The sequence below is a fragment of the Argopecten irradians genome, chromosome 6, assembly GCF_041381155.1.
Source record: "Argopecten irradians isolate NY chromosome 6, Ai_NY, whole genome shotgun sequence".
Taxonomy (NCBI): domain Eukaryota; kingdom Metazoa; phylum Mollusca; class Bivalvia; order Pectinida; family Pectinidae; genus Argopecten; species Argopecten irradians.
The window spans coordinates 24,264,342-24,284,347 of record NC_091139.1 but is presented as its reverse complement, the minus strand read 5'-3'; the positions used below and the strand labels follow the sequence as shown (position 1 = coordinate 24,284,347).

General features: G+C 35.1%; 1 protein-coding gene and 1 non-coding gene across 2 annotated transcripts; one reads left to right on the top strand and one right to left on the bottom strand.

Moving 5' to 3' along the window:
* Positions 1-3,180: 3,180 nt before the first annotated feature.
* On the bottom strand, positions 3,181-3,253 carry Trnat-agu (transfer RNA threonine (anticodon AGU)). The gene has a single exon. It is a non-coding gene; the product is annotated as a tRNA-Thr (tRNA).
* Positions 3,254-15,956: 12,703 nt separating this feature from the next.
* Positions 15,957-19,104, top strand: LOC138326317 (uncharacterized). Its single transcript, XM_069272436.1, has 4 exons — positions 15,957-16,770; positions 17,186-17,259; positions 17,482-17,551; positions 17,881-19,104. Exons 1-4 carry the CDS (start codon positions 15,957-15,959, stop codon positions 18,006-18,008), a joined length of 1,086 nt encoding a protein of 361 aa, XP_069128537.1. The 3' UTR covers positions 18,009-19,104.
* Positions 19,105-20,006: the final 902 nt, after the last annotated feature.

Below are 20,006 nucleotides of genomic sequence, written 5' to 3'. Positions count from 1 at the left end.
TGAATATCATAGAATTGGAGTTGTAACAGTATAGTGAAATGTATGGTAGGTACCAAAAACACTTAGAATTATCATAAAATTGGAGTTGTAACAGTATAGTGAAATGTATGGTAGGTACCAAAAACACTTAGAATTATCATAGAATTGGAGTTGTAACAGTATAGTGGAACGTATGGTAGGTACCAAAAACACTTAGAATTATCATAGAATAGGAGTTGTAACAGTATAGTGAAACGTATGGTAGGTACCAAAAACACTTAGAATTATCATAGAATTGGAGTTGTAACAGTATAGCGGAACGTATGGTAGGTAGGAGGTACCAAAAACACTTAGAATTATCATAGAATTTGAGTTGTAACAGTATAGTCGAACGTATGGTAGGTACCAAAAACACTTAGAATTATCATAGAATTGGAGTTGTAACAGTATAGTGTAATGTATGGTAGGTACCAAAAACACTTATCATAGAATCATCCTTGATACTCCAGGGGTTCTGATCACTTACGTTCTCTACACCCCTGGGCTATCTCATAGTGAAATTGAAGGCAGCTCAGCTGAAAATATTTGACCAATCACAGACCAGCAAAGATTTCCTTTGAAGACTACAGAGAGAGCGACGCCTAACATCAAAGCCACATAGTCAACCACAGTGTACCGTTATACGGTTCTTTTGATGTACATCAAAGGACTAAATTACCTGTTCTGTTGCCTCCAGTTTTACGATGAGATAGTCCAGGGGTGTAGAGATCGTAAGTGATCGGAACCCCTGGAGTATCGAGGATGTCATAGAATAGGAGTTGTAACAGTATAGTGGAACGTATGGTAGGTACCAAAAACACTTAGAATTATCATAGAATTGGAGTTGTAACAGTATAGTGGAACGTATGGTAGGTACAAAAAACACTTAGAATTATCATAGAATTGGAGTTGTAACAGTATAGTGGAACGTATGGTAGGTATCAAAAACACTTAGAATTATCATAGAATTAGAGTTGTAACAGTATAGTGGAACGTATGGTAGGTACCAAAAACACTTAGAATTATCATAGAATTTGAGTTGTAGCAGTATAGGGGAACGTATGGTAGGTACCAAAAACACTTAGAATTATCATAGAATTGGAGTTGTAACAGTATAGTGGAACGTATGGTAGGTACCAAAACACTTAGAATTATCATGGAATTGGAGTTGTAACAGTATAGTGGAACGTATGGTAGGTACCAAAAACACTTAGAATTATCATAGAATTGGAGTTGTAACAGTATAGTGGAACGTATGGTAGGTACCAAAAACACTTAGAATTATCATAGAATTGGAGTTGTAACAGTATAGTGGAACGTATGGTAGGTACCAAAAACACTTAGAATTATCATCGAATTGGAGTTGTAACAGTACAGTGGAACGTATGGTAGGTACCAAAAACACTTAGAATTATCATATTGTAACAGGAGAGGAGAAAATGTAGCGGCCAGACCGGGATTCGAACCCCGGACCCTCAGAATACTAGCCGAGTGCTCTACCGACTGAGCTACCTGGTCACCGATGATCGACTCAGTCCAATCCCGCTACACTCCTCCCTCCTTTCTCAAAGTCTTCGCCCCCGAAGACATATGAGACCCTTCCAAACACCACCACCGTGGGTTATTTAGTTGGGCGCCAATTCTGTAACAGGAGAGGAGAAAATGTAGTGGCCAGACCGGGATTCGAACCCGGGACCCTCAGAATACTAGCCGAGTGCTCTAACGACTGAGCTACCTGGTTACAGATGATCGACCCAGTCCAATCCTGCTACAATATAATAGAAGTTGTAACAGTATAGTTGAATGTATGGTAGGTACCAAAAACACTTAGAATTATCCAAGGACGTATATGAGAAGGATAAGTCACACTGGGTTTGGGGGATGTCCAAGGCAGGCGCTTTTGTGTTTGTGCACTGACCGTGACGTTGAGCGACGACTGATTTTCCTTTGATAACCGCCGGCGCAGCCTTTAATGTAGCTTGTGGGTGCGAGGGTTACCGTCTTTCTGAAGCGGGCTGTCATTTCATGAGCCGACGTATTTTTTTAATGAAAATTTAAGACATATCCTCTAAATCTTCCGTTCTTAAAACAAGTGATAAACGTTGTGAAATTTAATAAACTTTACATTGGTGTTTTGTTTGATTCGATAAGACAAGTATTTGTAGAGAAAATAGGTTTTATTCCCGGTTCATCAGCGTCTCCCGTGGTGTTTAGTAATGTAAAGAGGCATTCACGAATCCTTCTCACTTATGAATCCTTGGAATTATCATAGAATTGGAGTTGTAACAGTATAGTGGAACGTATGGTAGGTACCAAAAACACTTAGAAAAAAATGTATGAAAAACACTTAGAATTAAAGGTACCAAAAACACTTAGAATTTACACAAATTAAAGGTACCAAAAACAATTAGAATTACACAGAGTCATGGAATGGTTAAAGTTTGTGTTTACCAGGCTCAATCAACACAGATTCAATTATTTCAGAGAGCAACATGTCTGAAACACTTTGTATCATAGATTACAGAAGTCCAAGACTTGGAATAAAAAGACTCTAAGAATTATGGTTTCTAATTGCTATATGTGAGCATATTATATTGAACGGCTGAAATTCAAAGCCTGGTGTTTATTACTAAGGTAAACAATGATCCCACTAGAAGGCCTCGGGAGTCCTTCGTTTCCAGATGAGTAGGTAGTATATGTGAGGACAGAGATTTGAATTTCCGTGCTATTCCCACTATAAGTACTGCCATGGACAGTAATATTCCAAGATCTGTCCGGCGGGGGCTATCTAATCACTACTGTATCCTTCTGCAAGCTTTTGTAAGTATATAACTAGGCCAGGATAATGGAGCTCCGAGGGACTATCAAAGTATGTTACAAGAAGCTTAATTGGTAGTCTGCAAGAGGCCCCGAATTCCAGATATCCGCTTATGTCCAGATCACCAGGAAATCTATTGGAAACAACAGCAATGAGGAGAAACCAATCAAGTACCAGTATTACCAATAATTCTGTTTATTATTTTTTCAATTACAAATCAATTAAATTCTCCTCCCCACATGTTTCTAGCTGGGGTATTTGATAATACAGCATATTGTCAAAGACTAAATCAGACCTTAATTATGCAAATTGATTGCTCTATAACAGGAGAGGAGAAAATGTAGTGGCCAGACCGGGATTCGAACCCGGGACCCTCCGAATACTAGCAGAGTGCTCTACCAACTGAGCTACCTGGTCACCCATGATCGACCCAGTCCAATCCAGCTACACTCCTCTCTCCTTTCTCAAAGTCTTTGCCCTGGAAGACATACAAGACCACTCCTAACACCACCACCGTGGGTATTTAATTGGGCGCCAATTCTGTAACCGGAGAGGGAAAATGTAGCAGCCAGACCGGGATTCGAACCCGGGACAATCCAAACACTAGCCGAGTGCTCTACCGACTGAGCTACCTGGTCACCAATGATGGACCCATTCCAATCCTGCTACAAATGGGTTCTAGGTATTCTTATCAATTCCTAAAAAACATATTTCCATCACACCTATAGTGATGAAAAGAGAACACACACCTAAAATTTAATAATAACCTGTGCTTACTTTCTGAGGAGTAACAAAATATATTATGCACAGAAAGAAACAAAAGGAGTTCTAGCGCTTGCATCATATATTTGAAAAAGATCCCTTTGGCATCTACTTGTATGAATAAGATTTATATATAGAACCATGCAGAGAAACTATAGCTTCATTATATACGAACCTACTGGGTATCTTTTCCAGTTACAGTACCTTTCATACAAACTGGCCAAGGATTGCTTTCTGTCATTTGGTGAAAATCATGGTAAGTTTTTTAGGATAATTTTAAGGTTAATTGCTTAAAGACACAAGTGACATGGTTGATGACTATTGACACAATTATACAGATTTATCTACTTACTAAATAGAAGCTCTTTAAAAACAAGAGGCCAGGTTCATTGTTTCTTTTCTGAAGGAATTTGAATTTTTACCTCTAGTTCCCCTATTGGGCCCCGCTCCTCCTGCCCCCAGTGGGTCAGAGCCAAAATTTATACAAGTTCTGTTCCCATTCCCCAACGGATATTTGTGGCCAAATTTGGTTACAATCCTTGCAGAACTCTAGGACAAGAAGTGATTTATAGGATTTACCTCTTATTCCTCTTTTGGGCCCCGCCCCTCCTGCCCCTGGGGGTTTTCAGAGCCAAAATTTATACAAGTTCTATTCCCTGTTTCCCAAGGATGTTTGTGGCCAAATTTGGTCACAATCCATGCTGAACTCTAGGACAAGTAGCAATTTATAGAATTTACCTCTAATTCCTCTATCGTGCCCCGCCCCTCCTGCCCGAGTGGGTCAGAGCCATAATTTATACATGTTCTGTTCTCCTTCTTCCAAGGATGTTTGTGGCCAAATTTGGTTACAATCCATAGAGAACTCTAGGACAAGTAGAGATTTATAGGATTTACCTTGAATTCCCCTATTGGGCCCCGCCCCTCCTGCCCCTGGGGGGGTCAGAGCTAAAAGTTGTACAAGTTCTGTTCCCCGTCTCCTAAAGATGTTTGTGGCTAATTTTGGTCACAATCCATGCAGAACTTTAGGACAAGTAGCGATTCATAGGATTTACGTCTATTTCCCCTATTGGGCCTCGCCCCTCCTGCCCCCTGGGGGTCAGAGCCAAAATTTATACAAGTTCTGTTCCCCTTTCCGCAAGGATGTCTATGGTCAAATTTGGTAACAACCCATGCAGAACTCTAGGACAAGTAGCCATTTATAGGATTAACCTCTAATTCACCTATTGGGCCCTGCCCCTCCTGCCCCCGGGATCAGAGCCAAAATTTATAAAACTTCTGTTCCCTTCCCCCAAGGATGTTTGTGGCCAAATTTGGTAACAATCCATGGTGAACTCTATGACAAGTAGCAATTTAAAGGATTTACCTCTATTTCCCATATTGGGCCCCACCCCTCCTGTCCCCGGTGGGTCAGAGCCAAAATTTATACAAGTTTTGTTCCCCCTCCCCCAAGGATATGTACATCAAACTAGCTGGATATACCCTATAATTACAGTTAACAGGTCTGGTCTGCCAAACTAAACATTAACCTATTACATAATCTCTGTAATGGATTCTAGACTCTGCTTTTAGTTTTAAATACATCTTAAAACTTCTTACCATCATACCACAATCTTCTGCACCTAGTACAACTGTATACTGCATGGTATATTAAATAATGTACTTTAAAAGGTTTATGTTGGGATTCGATCAAGCAATCTATGATCAAATAGTACAGAGTACAAGCCTTTTTTTTAATTAGGGTCTAGGACAAAGTATCTAGGTCACAGTGACATAGCTTAAGTATGCAATGCGTCATCTCATCTTGATGGACCATACACATACCAACAATGAAATTCCATGGCTTTACGCATGTAGTGTAGGAGATATAACAGAGCCTGAACAAACATTTTTTGGACTGCAGGTCAAAGTATAGGTCACAGTGACATGATTTTGGTAGCAGCACATCATCTCACCTAGCTATAGTTTGTTTGTTTGATTAATTAACGTCCTATTAACAACTATGGTCATGTAAAGACGGCCTCCCATGTATGCGTGTGTTGTGTGTATGTTGTGCGAGGTGCGTGTTTGGAGAGACTGCGGTATATTTATGTTGTGTCTTCTTGTACAGTAGAACTGTTGCCCTTTTTATAGTGCTATATCACTGAAGCATGCCGCCAAAGACACCAAGCAACACACCCCACCCGGTCACATAATACTGAAAACAAGCGAACCAGTCGTCCCACTCCCGGTACGCTGAGCGCTAAGCAGGAGCAGAGACTACCACTTTTATAGACTTTGGTGTGTCTTGGCCAGGGGACAGAACCCAGAGCCTTCCTCACAGGGGCGAGCGCGCGCTCAACTAAAGGCCAAAAGTAAGGCGGTGCCAAGGGAGGCATTAGGAAGAATGAAGTAATTTAGGAAGAAAGAAAAATAAGATCCTAAATTTAGTCGCCTCTTACGATCATACAATAGGGGCAGCAGGTACAATTCTATCGCCCTACCTGCAGGGCCACCTAGCTAAAGTACCTAGGTAACATAGGAAATTCTAATTCCTGAGGATTGCATATAATCCAGATGCAAGCGTTAAAGAAAAGTAGGAATTGAAAGCTTAAATTTGACCAAATAAATTGGACTTGTCAGATAACCTGCAAATGCTTACAAAAACATTCCTTAAACAAGTACAATCTCATCAAACATGAAACTGGCATTGCAAAGGTAGAGCTCCTATATAGTTATAGTTGCTGATAGTTTTATGTCAGTCTGAACCTAAATACAAAAGCTTTGTATCATCGGCCTGCACTGGAGAAATGTGTTAACACAATATTTTCCAAACGAAGGGAGCAAACTCCTACAAGTTAGACTTTTTCATTTCATTTCAACAAATTTTATTGACAAAGATGTTACAAGTCAAATGGATTAAATAACAGGCAAAGCATATATAAATTCTCTCCAATGGTGGCAAAAGTAAGTTAAGACTTTTTGCCTGAAAACTAAAAATATCTTTTACCCAACTGTTGTCAATGAATTCTCTAAATTTATAATGTACTTCATTAGGCCATTTGAATTACACACCGACACCTGCATTACAGTATAATGTAGGTAATTACTGTATGGTTTGGAGTTACCTGTAAAATTACCGGTAATTTTGGGTTAGATGGTATGTGTATCAGGGTTTTATAGAGTACCTATAAAGCTACACTGGACACAGGTAACAATACTGTAGAATACAAACTCATTTGAAAGTTTAGCTATTGTATTTGTTTTATTCATTGGAGATTCATTATATTTATGTATTCACAACAAGAGATCCCAGAGAGTTGTCGGAAATTGATCTATATCTGACAATTGACAGATAGATCTTTTCTCTCCTTTTCAAGACTATAACTGGTATCAAAATCCAAGATGGTGGCCTGTCAGCAATCTTGTTGACAGATCGGTCCCAAAATCCACTATGCAAAACTAGGGCCCAAGGGGCACATACATATTGATTTTGTTTGATTTATGTTCTATTATATTTAACAGCCAGGGTCAAGGACGGCCTCCCATGCATGGGATGTGTTGCATGTATGAAGTGCAGGTGTGTTTTAGGAGACTGCAGTACTTGCTTGTTTTATGGTGCTATATCACTGAAGCATGCCGCCAAATTTGGGAATGATCACTTCAATACTTTCTGAGATTTAGATGTAACAAACTTCAACTACCGAAATCCAAGATGGCGGCTTGGCAGCCATATTGTTGATCAATCAGTCCCAAGATATAATATGCATAACTAAGGCCCTAGGGGAAGCTACATATGAAATTTGAGAATGATCCATTCAATCCTTTATGAGAAATAGCGATAACAAACTTTAACTATCAAAATCCAAGATGGCTGCCTGACGGCCATCTTGTTAATAGATTGTTCACAAATTGCAATATGCATAACTAGGGTTCTAGGGGAACTTGTATATGAAATTGCAGAATGATCCCTTCAGTACTTTCGGAGATATAGCGATAACAAGAATTGTTAACGGACGGACGGACAGACCACGGACGATTCAAAGCAATTTGAATAGCCTGTGACTGTAGACTGTGGCGGTTCTTTCAAAATGTGTGATATTTTATTGCAACATTTACCGCTATGTCAATAGTATATTGGTGCTTTTATGGATCTGAACCATCATATATAAGCATCCATATATATTCACACAATGTATGTTTTTTGACAATTTATGATGGTGAAAATTAAAAGAAATACAACTTTAAGGTTTATTTACAGTTTTTCTTTTTTTTAAGTATGTCGATCTTTTGCATCACATGTAAAGAATCTTGAAAATGAGTCTTGAAGGTAACATGTGCAGTACCTAAAAACAGAGACCTTAACCTGAAGACCTAGATCTAAGGCCCGTAAATGACTAAATCTATGCCTTTAATAGCCTAATTATATTCACACACTGTCCTTCCTAAAACAATACATATATCTGCTCAATAATGCACCAAACGCATGCTAACAAATTGTTTATTTTGAATCTAACAACCATTCAAACATAGCTAGGTATAAAGGTATTTATAATTAACAGGATGGGCCCAGATGTTCAAAAGATCACAGTTTAACGACAATTTTCAAATAAAGACAGAATAATTTCTGGTAATACGAATTTCACATTTTTTTTATATGATTCTTTCGAATTTCATTCTTTAATTAGATCTAATACCGGCTTGCTGGTTATGGTTGATATAATCACAAATTTTGCAGCAAATGTGATATGAAAATTTCACTAATTTGCATTATGATTTATAATTATCATCCATATTATAGCCTAATGATATCGATTCGGGTATGAATTAGGCTAGGGACGTTTAAATCAAGGACGTATATCATTTATAAATCTTTGTTTAATGTAAAAAAAAGATGCTTGACCACTCTAGCGGCATGGGTTCAAGGTCAGTTATACTGTAATTTTCTTAATTTCAGTTGCCATTAAATAAATCTCTATAAAACACTCCATCGTCACGTTTACGTTTTAGGATAATAACCACATTTACCTGTCCCGGGACAGATTCCATTGACCGTGATCATCAGCAGCTCACGCCATTCCTTCTTCGACATTTGGCGGGAATTAGTAGCAGTTATCTCCCTTCTCCTGTATGGTGTGTGTCCTTCATTCTTCCAACAAACAATTACACAATGGAATCTCCTCCCTGTAGCAGCAGTACAATGCACTACACTCGAGGACTTCAAGGCAGATATTTCCCACGTAGCCCTTGAAGCCCTCTATCTAATATATACGGTGATCTGTAGGGGTGCAAGGGTGTAAAGGGTTTTTTTTTAGTATTAATACAAAAAAAATTAAAGGATTTGTGCAGCCAAAATTTTGTTTTGATAATACGTCAGGATATTGCTTTAGATGAATGAAAAATCAAGTCCCACCCAACGAATCGTCTAGTTTTAGCGCTATCGGTTGGTTTTGGTCGTGATTTACAGGTAGTGTCGTCAACCAAGGATATACGTCCTTGCGTCAACGGTTCAGAGATAATGAGCAAGGCGGTCACGTGGTCTTGTGATGTCAGAGTAGTCCGCGGCTACACAAGGTAAGCCTAGTACTATACATTCATTCATTCATTTTATTCCGTAGGCCTTTCGACCTATAGGTGAAAATAACAACATGTATTTATCAATTGCAACGTACCAATCCATATAAGGAGAGTGATCAACAAATATTGGAATATTACATAGGTTCATAATAATAATAATAATATTCATGTAGTAAAATAATGTATTATGAATTCAATGCGAGACAGTTGACAGATTTCAAACTCAAATCTAATAAATGAAAGATAATTAACAAGGACACTTATATATTACATTTGTTATCTAAATATATATTAATAAGGCTTTCAATTCCTCCTTTTGCATGCTAAATATAGATATTTACCTAGATTGGATAATTCTCTTACATTATTAATACTTAGGAGCTGTATTAATTTGAAAACAGATGGTCTTTTATAATAGTATTTTTTGATGTATTTCAACCTTAAATCATTATAAAAAGGACACATCAGAATAAAATGAAATTCGTCTTCTACATCTCTTAGGTTACACTTAATACATATTCTATTTCTACGTAAAATGTTATGGTGTCTACCAACCTCAATATTTAAGTTGTGACATGATAATCTAAATTTGGTTATTACATGTTTGTATTTGACCTCAATAGATTTACGTAGATAAAATTGGACACAATGATTGTTTATCAAGTGTTGGTATAATGAACCTTTTGGTGAGGCAGATATTTTTGCTAAGATGTTTTGCTTAGTGCTATCAACTAGTCTCTGTTTTATTATTTGAAAAGCAACGTTGTCAGGAATGTAAGTGTCAACCATATAACCGAGTCCTAATAATGCTAATTCATTCTTAATATTACTTATCCACTCGTCATTTTCGTTCACGCGATCATCGAAACAAGTTTTCACAATCAAGTTATCCGTATTTCTGAGCTTTAACCAATATCTAAACACTCTTAGTTTTCTAACTACATACATTGGTAAGCGACCTAGTTCACAATATACTAAATCATTACTTGTAGATTTTCTAACTTTTAGAATTCTCTTACAAAAATTCAAGTGTACCCTTTCTATATCTGGTGCTTTGTGTAGTCCCCAAATTTCGGCTGCATAACATAGAATACTACTTACATGTGAATCAAAAACTGAACAATATGTTTCAACATTCAAACAATGATTTTTAAAGGAAGATGCTAATGCAAATAATGCCTTTTTACCTTGTTCTGCAAGATGTTTCTGTGTTTTTGTAAATTTGCCGTTGTAATTAAAAAGCATACCTAAGTATTTGAACGTGTCAACAATTTCTACATTCATGTTGTCATATTTCCATGATTCATTACTTCGTAAGTGACCACCGTTTCTAAAAACAATAATTTTCGTTTTTTCGACATTAACCTCCAGGTTCCAGCGTCTAGAATAATCTAATAATGAATTTAACATGCATTGCAAACCTTCTGGACTATTGGCAAATAGGACCGTGTCGTCAGCATACATTAATAGGAACAAATTAAGCATTTGTAGTTCAATATTAGGACAATTATCATTAATAAAACTCATTTCAAAATCATTAACATACATTGAGTAAAGTACAGGTGACAATATTTCCCCTTGTAAGAGTCCGGTTCTGTTCGGGAAGCATTGACTCAGATGGCCATCGAGTTTTACACAGGCTTTAACATTTTCGTATAATGAAAATATAATTTTTAAAAAACTTTCCCCTAATTCCATAATTAATCAGTTTACTCCATAACTTTCCTCTATCAATAAAATCGAATGCTTTTCGAAAATCTATAAAACAACAATAAAGTCTTTCCTTATTTCTTAGTTTCTTATTAATTAAAGTTTGTAATACGAATATGGCGTCTAAAGTTGAAGACCCCCTTCTGAATCCAAATTGTGCATCTGTTAAAATACTATTTTCTTTCTCCCATTTCATAATTCTATTATTCAAAATAGTAGTAAATAATTTACCGAAACAACTTACAATAGATATACCTCGATAATTGTTTGTCTCGTTAACACATCCTTTCTTGAAAATCGGAACTATGCAAGATTGTGACCAGGACTCGGGGAAAAACCCAGATCTAAAAATAGAATTGAACAATCTTTCCAAATATGGTAATAATATATCTTTTCCATGAATGAATATTTCATTCATTATTAAGTCTTCGCTACAACTTTTATGTAACTTCAAATTATTAATAGCACTGATTATTTCTTGGGCTGAGATATTGCAGTCAAGATTTTCGTACACAGGTTCCATATCATCTTCAAGAAGGTCTGAGCATTCGCCATTGTAAGCATCCATTAGATTTTTAAAATGTAGATAAAAGTCGTCTATGTCGAGTTCTGTTCGTTTTATTTTTCTTAAATAATTTGAAAAACTGTCTCGGATTGCTCTTTTTCAAAAGCTCCAACATATTTCCTTCATACCGTTTATACTCCCGTTTTAGTTTATATTCTAATTTTTTATAATTACGCTTAGCAGTTAATAGTCTGAGGTGCGTTTCATCAGATTTGTCTTTATTAAAGTTTGACAAAGCTTTCCGGTATTCTTTATAAAGGTGTTTGCATTGAGGAGTAACCCATGGTTTGTCCTCTGTTGAATTAGAAAACTTTCTATCTACCGTATTACGAACAGGGTTTTCTCTACACTCACAGAACGGTAAAGTACAATCATTGATTATGTGACATATGTTATTTATACATTCGTTCACCACATTTTGGCTGTTAAAGTCAACATTAAGTTCTTCATCTATCATCTCACTGCATTCATTCAATTTATCCCTGACTAAATGTATATTTTCTTCTTTCCATCTAACCGACATGCATTGTCCTCTACTGTATTCGGCATTTGAATTTACATTGTCTACAGCTTTTGTAGAAACAGTCTGATTAATTTTTATACTAAAAGTAATGGGACAGTGATCAGAGAAAAATGTATACAGCATATATACGTGTACGTTAGATCTACATTATGGGTTTTCGAATAAATGGTTATTCTAGCCCAAGGATTTATAAGTGAGAAGGATTCATGACTTTGTCTCTTTACATTACTAAACACCACACGAGACGCCTATGAACCGGGAATAAAAACCGTTTTTCTCAACAAATACTTGTCTTATCAAGTCAAACGAAACACCAATGTAAAGTTTATTAAATTTTACAACGTTTATCACTTGCTTTAAGGACGGAAGATTTAGAAGATATGTCTTAAATTTTCGTTAAAAAGTACGACAGCTCATGAAATGACGGCCCCGCTTTAGAAAGTAAGACGGTAACCCTCGCACCCGCAAGCTACATCAAAGGCTGCGCCGGCAGATATCAAAGGAAAACGGTCGTCGCCCAACGTCACGGTCAGTGCACAAACACAAAAGCTCCTACGTTGTACTCCCCCAAAACCCACTGCATCCTCGATACTCCAGGGCTTCCGATCACTTACGATCTCTACACATCGAAAGTGATCGGAACCCCTGGAGTATCGAGGATGAACCCACTGTGACTTATCCTTCTCATATACGTCCTTGTTCTAGCTGTATGATGTAGATATTTTCAGTTTCAAAACATTCCATTCATTTATCGAACTTTAGATTAGATAATCAGTCCAATTTGATAGATATATCAAAATGATGTTCGGATCAGTGTGGACTGAGATATAGTTAGCATATTATGTAAATTTCTGTGTAATAAAAACAGTATAATATAGCACTATATTTTTACGAGTAAAATCACAAAAATAAGCATGAATATATCTAGAATGCGTGTTTTTATTTCAAACTTCTGCCATAACGATGCAATCACGGCACAGATTATAATTAAAATAAAATGTGGACGGTTATCATTTATGTGATATTGGAGTAACAGTACCGAACTTAAACCGAAAATAATATGTATATCTATATTGTTGCCTTTGAAACTTTATCCATAACCTTTACTACATATGTATAAGTGTAGATTTAAATTCATTATTTAAAAATTATATTAAATCCTTAAAATAGTATATTCATTGTCGATCCTTTTGTATACCATACCGAGATTTAATAGTATGATATATGAACATTTATCGTATAATCCAAAAAGTAACCACATTTAGTGTTCAAATGAAAAATGAAATTACTTGTAAACAGGCATTAAAAATAGATATATCTTGTACCTTTTCAAAAATACACTTAGTGATATTGAAATAAGTATATTTAGTGTGGCAATACTAACCTTCTTGTATGACTATACATGTAGATTCGAAACGGTGAAAATACATGCTTAAATTTTTTTACTAATACCTTAGACATTTCCGTAATTACAGTTCTAGACTGGAATAATTTTTAAGGTTAAATCTTTAGTTGAAATAGTTCTTAGAACCATTTTTGTTTCTGAATAAGTCAACTTCCATTATTGTTTTATCTGTGTACGACATATATTATATATATATATATATATATATGTGTGTGTGTGTGTGTGTGTGTATGTGTGTGTGTGTAATATATATTCCTAGGTATGATCAGGGATATTTTATTTCCATTTGCTTTTACATTTTCAATTTAAAAATGGAGGTGACAATAAAAAACCTAGAGCATAGATGTACGGGGTTCCATAATTCAAATCACAATCCAATTAACGGATGTCCTAACCTGATTGACAATAAGACAATAGCAAATACCCGATATAGTCCACCGAATAGCAAATTGCCCGCGGCCAGGTAATTACAGATGAGTTCGATGAATGGCGTTGTATACAGGTAAACAACATCCTGGTCCGGGTATTACGTAACCATCAAACCAAAGGCATGGCTAATTATATATCTATATCGGAGTATCTACTCGTACATAAGTATATCGATTAAAAATTAAAAGCGACCGCACGGTCTGAAAAAATAGTTTGTTTTGCTTAATATCTCAATTATTTGATCTTTTATAATATCAAACATAAATTCTTTCTATCACATGTTGAAACGTTTTACGATATTTTAATAAATGTATCACAATTTATTCGGTTAGAAAACACAACACAATGTTTGTAATGATCAATCATCGGTGTGTACGTACGTCAATACTTTAAAGATGCTCCACCGCTGACAAATGGTATTTTTTCACTATCAAAAACAGGAACAGACGATTTAGTATTTTTCTTCAGCTGCAAAAGTTACTTAGTTTACACCATTTCCACTATTGAAAAGTTTGAGCTTCTGATTTTACTTCAAGTTAAAAATATAAAAAATAATTAATTGCATCCCGAAAAAATTCCGTGGCACTATATCCTATATGGAATGAATTACTGATTGTTCATGCAACAAAGGTAAAATAAATTATTTTATATTATTTTTTTGTGTTATTAGACATATATATACACGATTTAACACTAATTATTGTTCAAATGATTAATATCATATCTGCTCTGTCGGCGGTGGAGCATCTTTAATCAAGGATTTCTTTAATTGTTACGTAAAATTTCATTTTACAATTACAAGCTTTGTAATTCACAATGTATCAAAGATACAGACTACAGGAAAATATTATTTTTGATCCGGGTTCGATTCCTGGTCGAGGCACTCGATAGAAATGTGTATTTCCTGTTCTTCTACATACAGTGTAACTCTGTTCCTCACTCATTCCCACTTGTTTGTCTTTCGGCATTCGATATATTTGTCAATTCCTCCCTATCTTTCTATTAATCGTTCTTTTTCTTTCTGTTTGTCCTTTTTTCTATAATGGCCATTGACCGCTTTATTCACAACTGAACATCCGCGACCTTATACCGAGCTGTCTTCCTAATATATATATATTGTCGTTTGTGAGTTTTAGAGTAATGTTTAGGCTTTCTTATATAGTAATATAGATCTTTTTGGGTGTTTTTTTCTATCTTAACTCTGCTCTCTTCTTCTTCTTTTTTCATCCCAAATTATATTGATCAAGTCGTTGACATCTAGAATAAGTCTACAGTGCCTCATTTTCTCAAAATCATTAGCAATCATGATACAGGTGTAATTGCAATGTAATAGTTAGATAAACATGAACAAGAAAGCCATTGCAAATAATTTGTTTTCTTTTAACTAAGAGCAAAAATAACTGCATTGTTGCATTAATATTAGTACAGTGCAATTAGACAAAATATCGTTAAAATAATCGTGAGAAGTGTTTATCATATTACATACTTTCGTTGACAGTGACTTGCTTCACGGTCTAAGAAAGACAACTCTTATAATAGCTTTTCGTAGTTATAATGACATCCTTGCTACCGGGAGGTAGAGAGGGGGGGGGGTCGATAATACAATAGGTTATCAGATTTATCAATCTATTATCGAACCCCTACCCACAAAGTAATATTAAGATATTTGCATATCTTTTTTTCATTAATGTTCCGATCTCTTTGTTTACGTCCTAAAAGAAGGAAAAAAGACAAGACAGTGTCAATTACTAACTTGTTGCGTAACAACATCGATTTTGAACTCTACCGTTAAATTAACTTACGTCTAGGTCAGTTTCCGGAAGTTTTCATTATTGCTTGAGACTATGGAATAATCAAAAGATGATCCGAATGTATTAATCTTTGTTAATTTGGAGATTGATTGGCAAATATATCAGCACAAGATGAGTTATAATTATGATATTAACAGTAGGGGATCGATAATTGATAGGGGTCGATAATACCTTAAGTTGCTCTATCTTTGGCAAAGTAATTTAAGAGAAGAGTGCCTTTAAATAAGGTGGATTTGTCTACTGATTAATTTATTTATCGTCTTTCGATTTCAATGAAATAAATCATATTCCAGTAGTGATTAACTTAATACGATTTTCAAATATACAAGTATATAAGACTAATTAAAATTTTACAGTTAACCATGGATTGCGGTTACGAATCAGAAGACCAAGTTTCTGGTTTCCTGGATAATTTAGTGGACCAATCGATACGCGACCTTATTGAGGAAGATGATCAAAATCCTCAGCCAGAGTTTGGAGTCAGGAAACTAAACATAAATCAAGAGTTTCCAAAAGCTAAATCTCTACCCTCGTTAGAGAAAAACCTAGACAATCAAAAACATCAGATACCAAAGACAGTCTCGCAGCCTGGCATAAACAGAAGGCCATCAGACAGAACAGATCTACGAAGAAACATTCTACAAAGACAGTACAAACAGGCTGTTGTCGACCAGCGTGCCAACAAAGCACCAGGGACAAAGGAGGAACCAGACAAACCCAGGAAGGCAACTGCAGCAGACCTCCGATTAGATCCTTCATCTATCTCAGAACAAAAATCTGGCCAATCTGCTGCAAGTATTAAAGAAACCACAGATCCATCATCAAGTGGACAAAAAGAAGAAGACACAGAGAAAGACCTGGATCAGAATATTGACGACTTCGTTAATCTATCACTTTCCTCTATAACAAAGGAGGACATAATGGACGATGATGTCGATCACTTTGTTGGTAACTCTTTGATGAGGATTGTAGGTGAAGACGCAACAATGGTTTTGATGGAAGACAATGAAAACGAAATGCATCAAGATGTCAGAAGTGAAGATCAGAAGTTAGGGACCATTGACATTGTCGGAGAAGCAAAAAAAGAAATGGTACAATTCCACACAGACAAAGATGGACCAACAACTGCCAGTGTTAGTGAGAAGAAGGTTAATGATATCGAGGCTAAGGATTCAGGTGAGCAAGAGTCTTCTTTCGTATAATTGCAAACCAGTCATAAATATCTACATATGATTTGACTTTTTTGTTCCCGATTTGTTTCGGGCCTATCATTTTTATTATGGATGCTGGACTAAAATTGAATCAATGTGCTGTATTTGTATATTTCATTGTTATCTGTCATTGCAGGTAGGTAGTGTTTGTGACGTCAAGTGCTTGCGAGCGTATACAACACCATACCTTTCAGAAAAACGACACGAGTTTCGCTCACGAAATAATCACAATTGCTACTTACCTGCATTGCAGATTTAACTCTATGACATACCAACTCAGAAAAAACACAAGTATGTATATATGTTTGATAGATATTTTGATAATTTACAACCAAAGACACTTTGTAAGCACTAAAGTTTCTGTCTCTCCTAATTTACAGATTTGGATAAGACGGTTGACAGTGCTGTTCTAGACACTAAACCTTCCACTCGGGGTGTGTTTGGTTTCTTTAATGTAAGTATTTCTAATCATTTTGTCACAAAACCCTCTGTTTTTTTTTTTTTTTTTTTAGATAATAAATTGTTATTAATTTTTTTCCAACTTCTACTTTCATAATCATTAAAATATGTATCACATGTATATAAAATTTCTTATCAGTTGTACACCATTGTTTTTCAAGATGACTCAATGATATGTTAGCTGTTTTATCAATCATTAGAAAACTTTGTTCTTCAGAGGAGAAGATCAAGAGGCTCAATAAAATTGAGGTTTCCTTGCCTCCAGCTAGTATGTGGCAAAACTAAAGGTAATTATAATGTTATATATCAAATTAAATTATATAATCGTATTACATTTCTAAATAACAATACATATATTTCAAATGTATGTGTTGAAAATGTAGATCTAATGTTATTTCTTTAATCTAATTTGAAAGAAAAATATGAATATTTTACTAACAAGACATTTCAGCTTACACAAAGCTCAGTTCTTGGTACATGTACTTATGAAATGTAAGTTTGATGTGAAGTATGGTAGTCTTACTTAAGAACTACAAAGAACATTATAAGCTATACAGGAATATTGGGCCTCTTGTACCATTCCAATAGTATATTTGAAATCTTATTCTAATTTTAGTTGTGGATTATGACAATTTTCTGGATAACAAGATCACCAAGAACACCAGCTGTACCAAGAAACACGATTTTCTAAGGAGAGTGTTTTCATGTCTCAGAAAGGGAAGTGGCCAGGTGGAACCTTCATAATGATGACTAAAGGTTGATATACATGGGAGAAGTTGCATGTAGAATTTTAAGACGTTGGAAATATACGTTAGGTAATTATAGGTATATTTGTAAAACAACATATTTCATAGAAAATCATTGATAATATTACCAGTAAAGGTCTTAAAGAAGATTAATACAATATATAGCTATTTTCATTATCATAAGATGAAAAGGATATTTTAGTACATTTTGCTTGTTAGCAGAGGCAATTACCAATGTATACTTCTAAGTTACCAATGAACTGGCAGTTATAGAAGGATTAGTATAGTATTTAGGGTATTTCTTGCCCAGCTCAAAAAATGATTCCAAATGGAAAGTTTATTAAGTTGAAAAAAAAACATATTGCAATTATGTTTTATATTTGCTTTTTGTATTGCCTATTTGTATTGCGGAAATATATTATATAAAATTCTCAGGTTAGCGCTTTCAAAACCTTATTTAGCTCAGCCAATGTTTACATGATGTACGCTTTGATATTAAGACTGTTATATTTTTATAACTCATTGTATTTCAAGATATGTTTTAAGTCTACTTGACTAATATTTTAACGATACTTATATCATAATGGTGCCAAAATGTTTATCTGAAGTACTAGTATGGGTGAATTATATTCTATACATAAATGTTGGTCTAAATTTTGTGACAAAAACTATACTTTAAACTGAAAATGGTTATAGATTAATTTAAAGTACATACCTTTAAATATCATACTTCTTGCCTCGAAGACAGATTCCTGGGACAGATTTCGGAGCTGACATTTTAAATGATCAGACAGACTCTTTAAAGTTAAAGCAGTCTATTTTAAAATTAAGGGTCTGGGTATTTGGTTTTAAATTCTGATTTATTTATGTATTGTCATTTTTTTAAAACATATTTGATTTTTACACTTTTGCATATGTCACCACCCCATGTTGCAAGGTTAAATTGAAATTTATATATCAGCTTGTATATTAACGAAGATTTTTGGCTTGAGGATTTTAGCATTTTAATATAATAAGCTTATTTGTAGATCTGTTTACTAAGTACATTAATTAGCCAATTGTTTTTGCCATAAATACATAAACTACAAACTTTATTTATAGTTTTACTTAAATGAATTATTAACTTACGTATATGTTATCTGTGATAGATATAAATTTTATATTTTAATAAAATTGTTACAAAATGTATTTGTTATATCTTTAGTTTGTCATTTTTTTCAAGTACACTGTATATCTTTTTCCATCCTCAATGCTCTAGGAGTTACTATCCACTCCTGCATTATCTCATAATAAAACCACAGGTTTACGACGCGAAAAAAAAATACTAAAAAGTATTTTAAGTATTTTTTTTTTTTTTTTTTTTTTTTTTTTGCGCGTCGTAATCCTGTGATAAAACTAAGCCAGTTCAAGAGAAGAAAGCTGACCAATCGAAGACCAGCAGAAACTGCATTTGACGATTACAGATATGATGTCAACTACAAAGCCACAAAATCAGCCTCAAAGTACCGTTATGACAGCAAAAGGACCAAATAACCTGTTAACCCGTTGTCGATGACAGAGCTTTCAGGGGTGGATACATGCAAAACTTAAGGGTCATCAAATCTTTTTTACCCATGAATATCGACTGTTAGGAGTAAAATGTAAAAGTTTCTATTTTTATGATTAATCTGAAAAGGTGAAATAACATCCACATAACTGCTACAGAAACTTCTCTTAGAGTTCAAAAATAAAGTTCATATAAATCGGCAGATGCCTCCTGTAAACATTCATGGAAAACGCCACTTTTGTAATACAGGGGTGGATTTCACTTCAATGTTGGTGTTGTCACTGTGTCATTATGGTGTGAAGCAGGACCTACCATAACATCATTTCATTAAGGAAACGAATACCGTTGTTACATATTTTAATAAGATATCAAAAATCAATTTTGAACAATGCCGCCAACAAAAAAATTGCTTATACCTGTAGATTACTCGTACCCGGCCCACTATACTTT

What these genes read in the sequence shown, in the direction of transcription:
- LOC138326317 (XM_069272436.1), top strand. Translation starts at nt 15,957, where the DNA reads ATGGATTGCGGTTACGAATCAGAAGACCAAGTTTCTGGTTTCCTGGAT. An exon ending in TATCGAGGCTAAGGATTCAG is followed by an intron (nt 16,771 to 17,185) that starts GTGAGCAAGAGT and finishes CCTAATTTACAG; the next exon opens with ATTTGGATAAGACGGTTGAC. An exon ending in GTGTGTTTGGTTTCTTTAAT is followed by an intron (nt 17,260 to 17,481) that starts GTAAGTATTTCT and finishes TTTGTTCTTCAG; the next exon opens with AGGAGAAGATCAAGAGGCTC.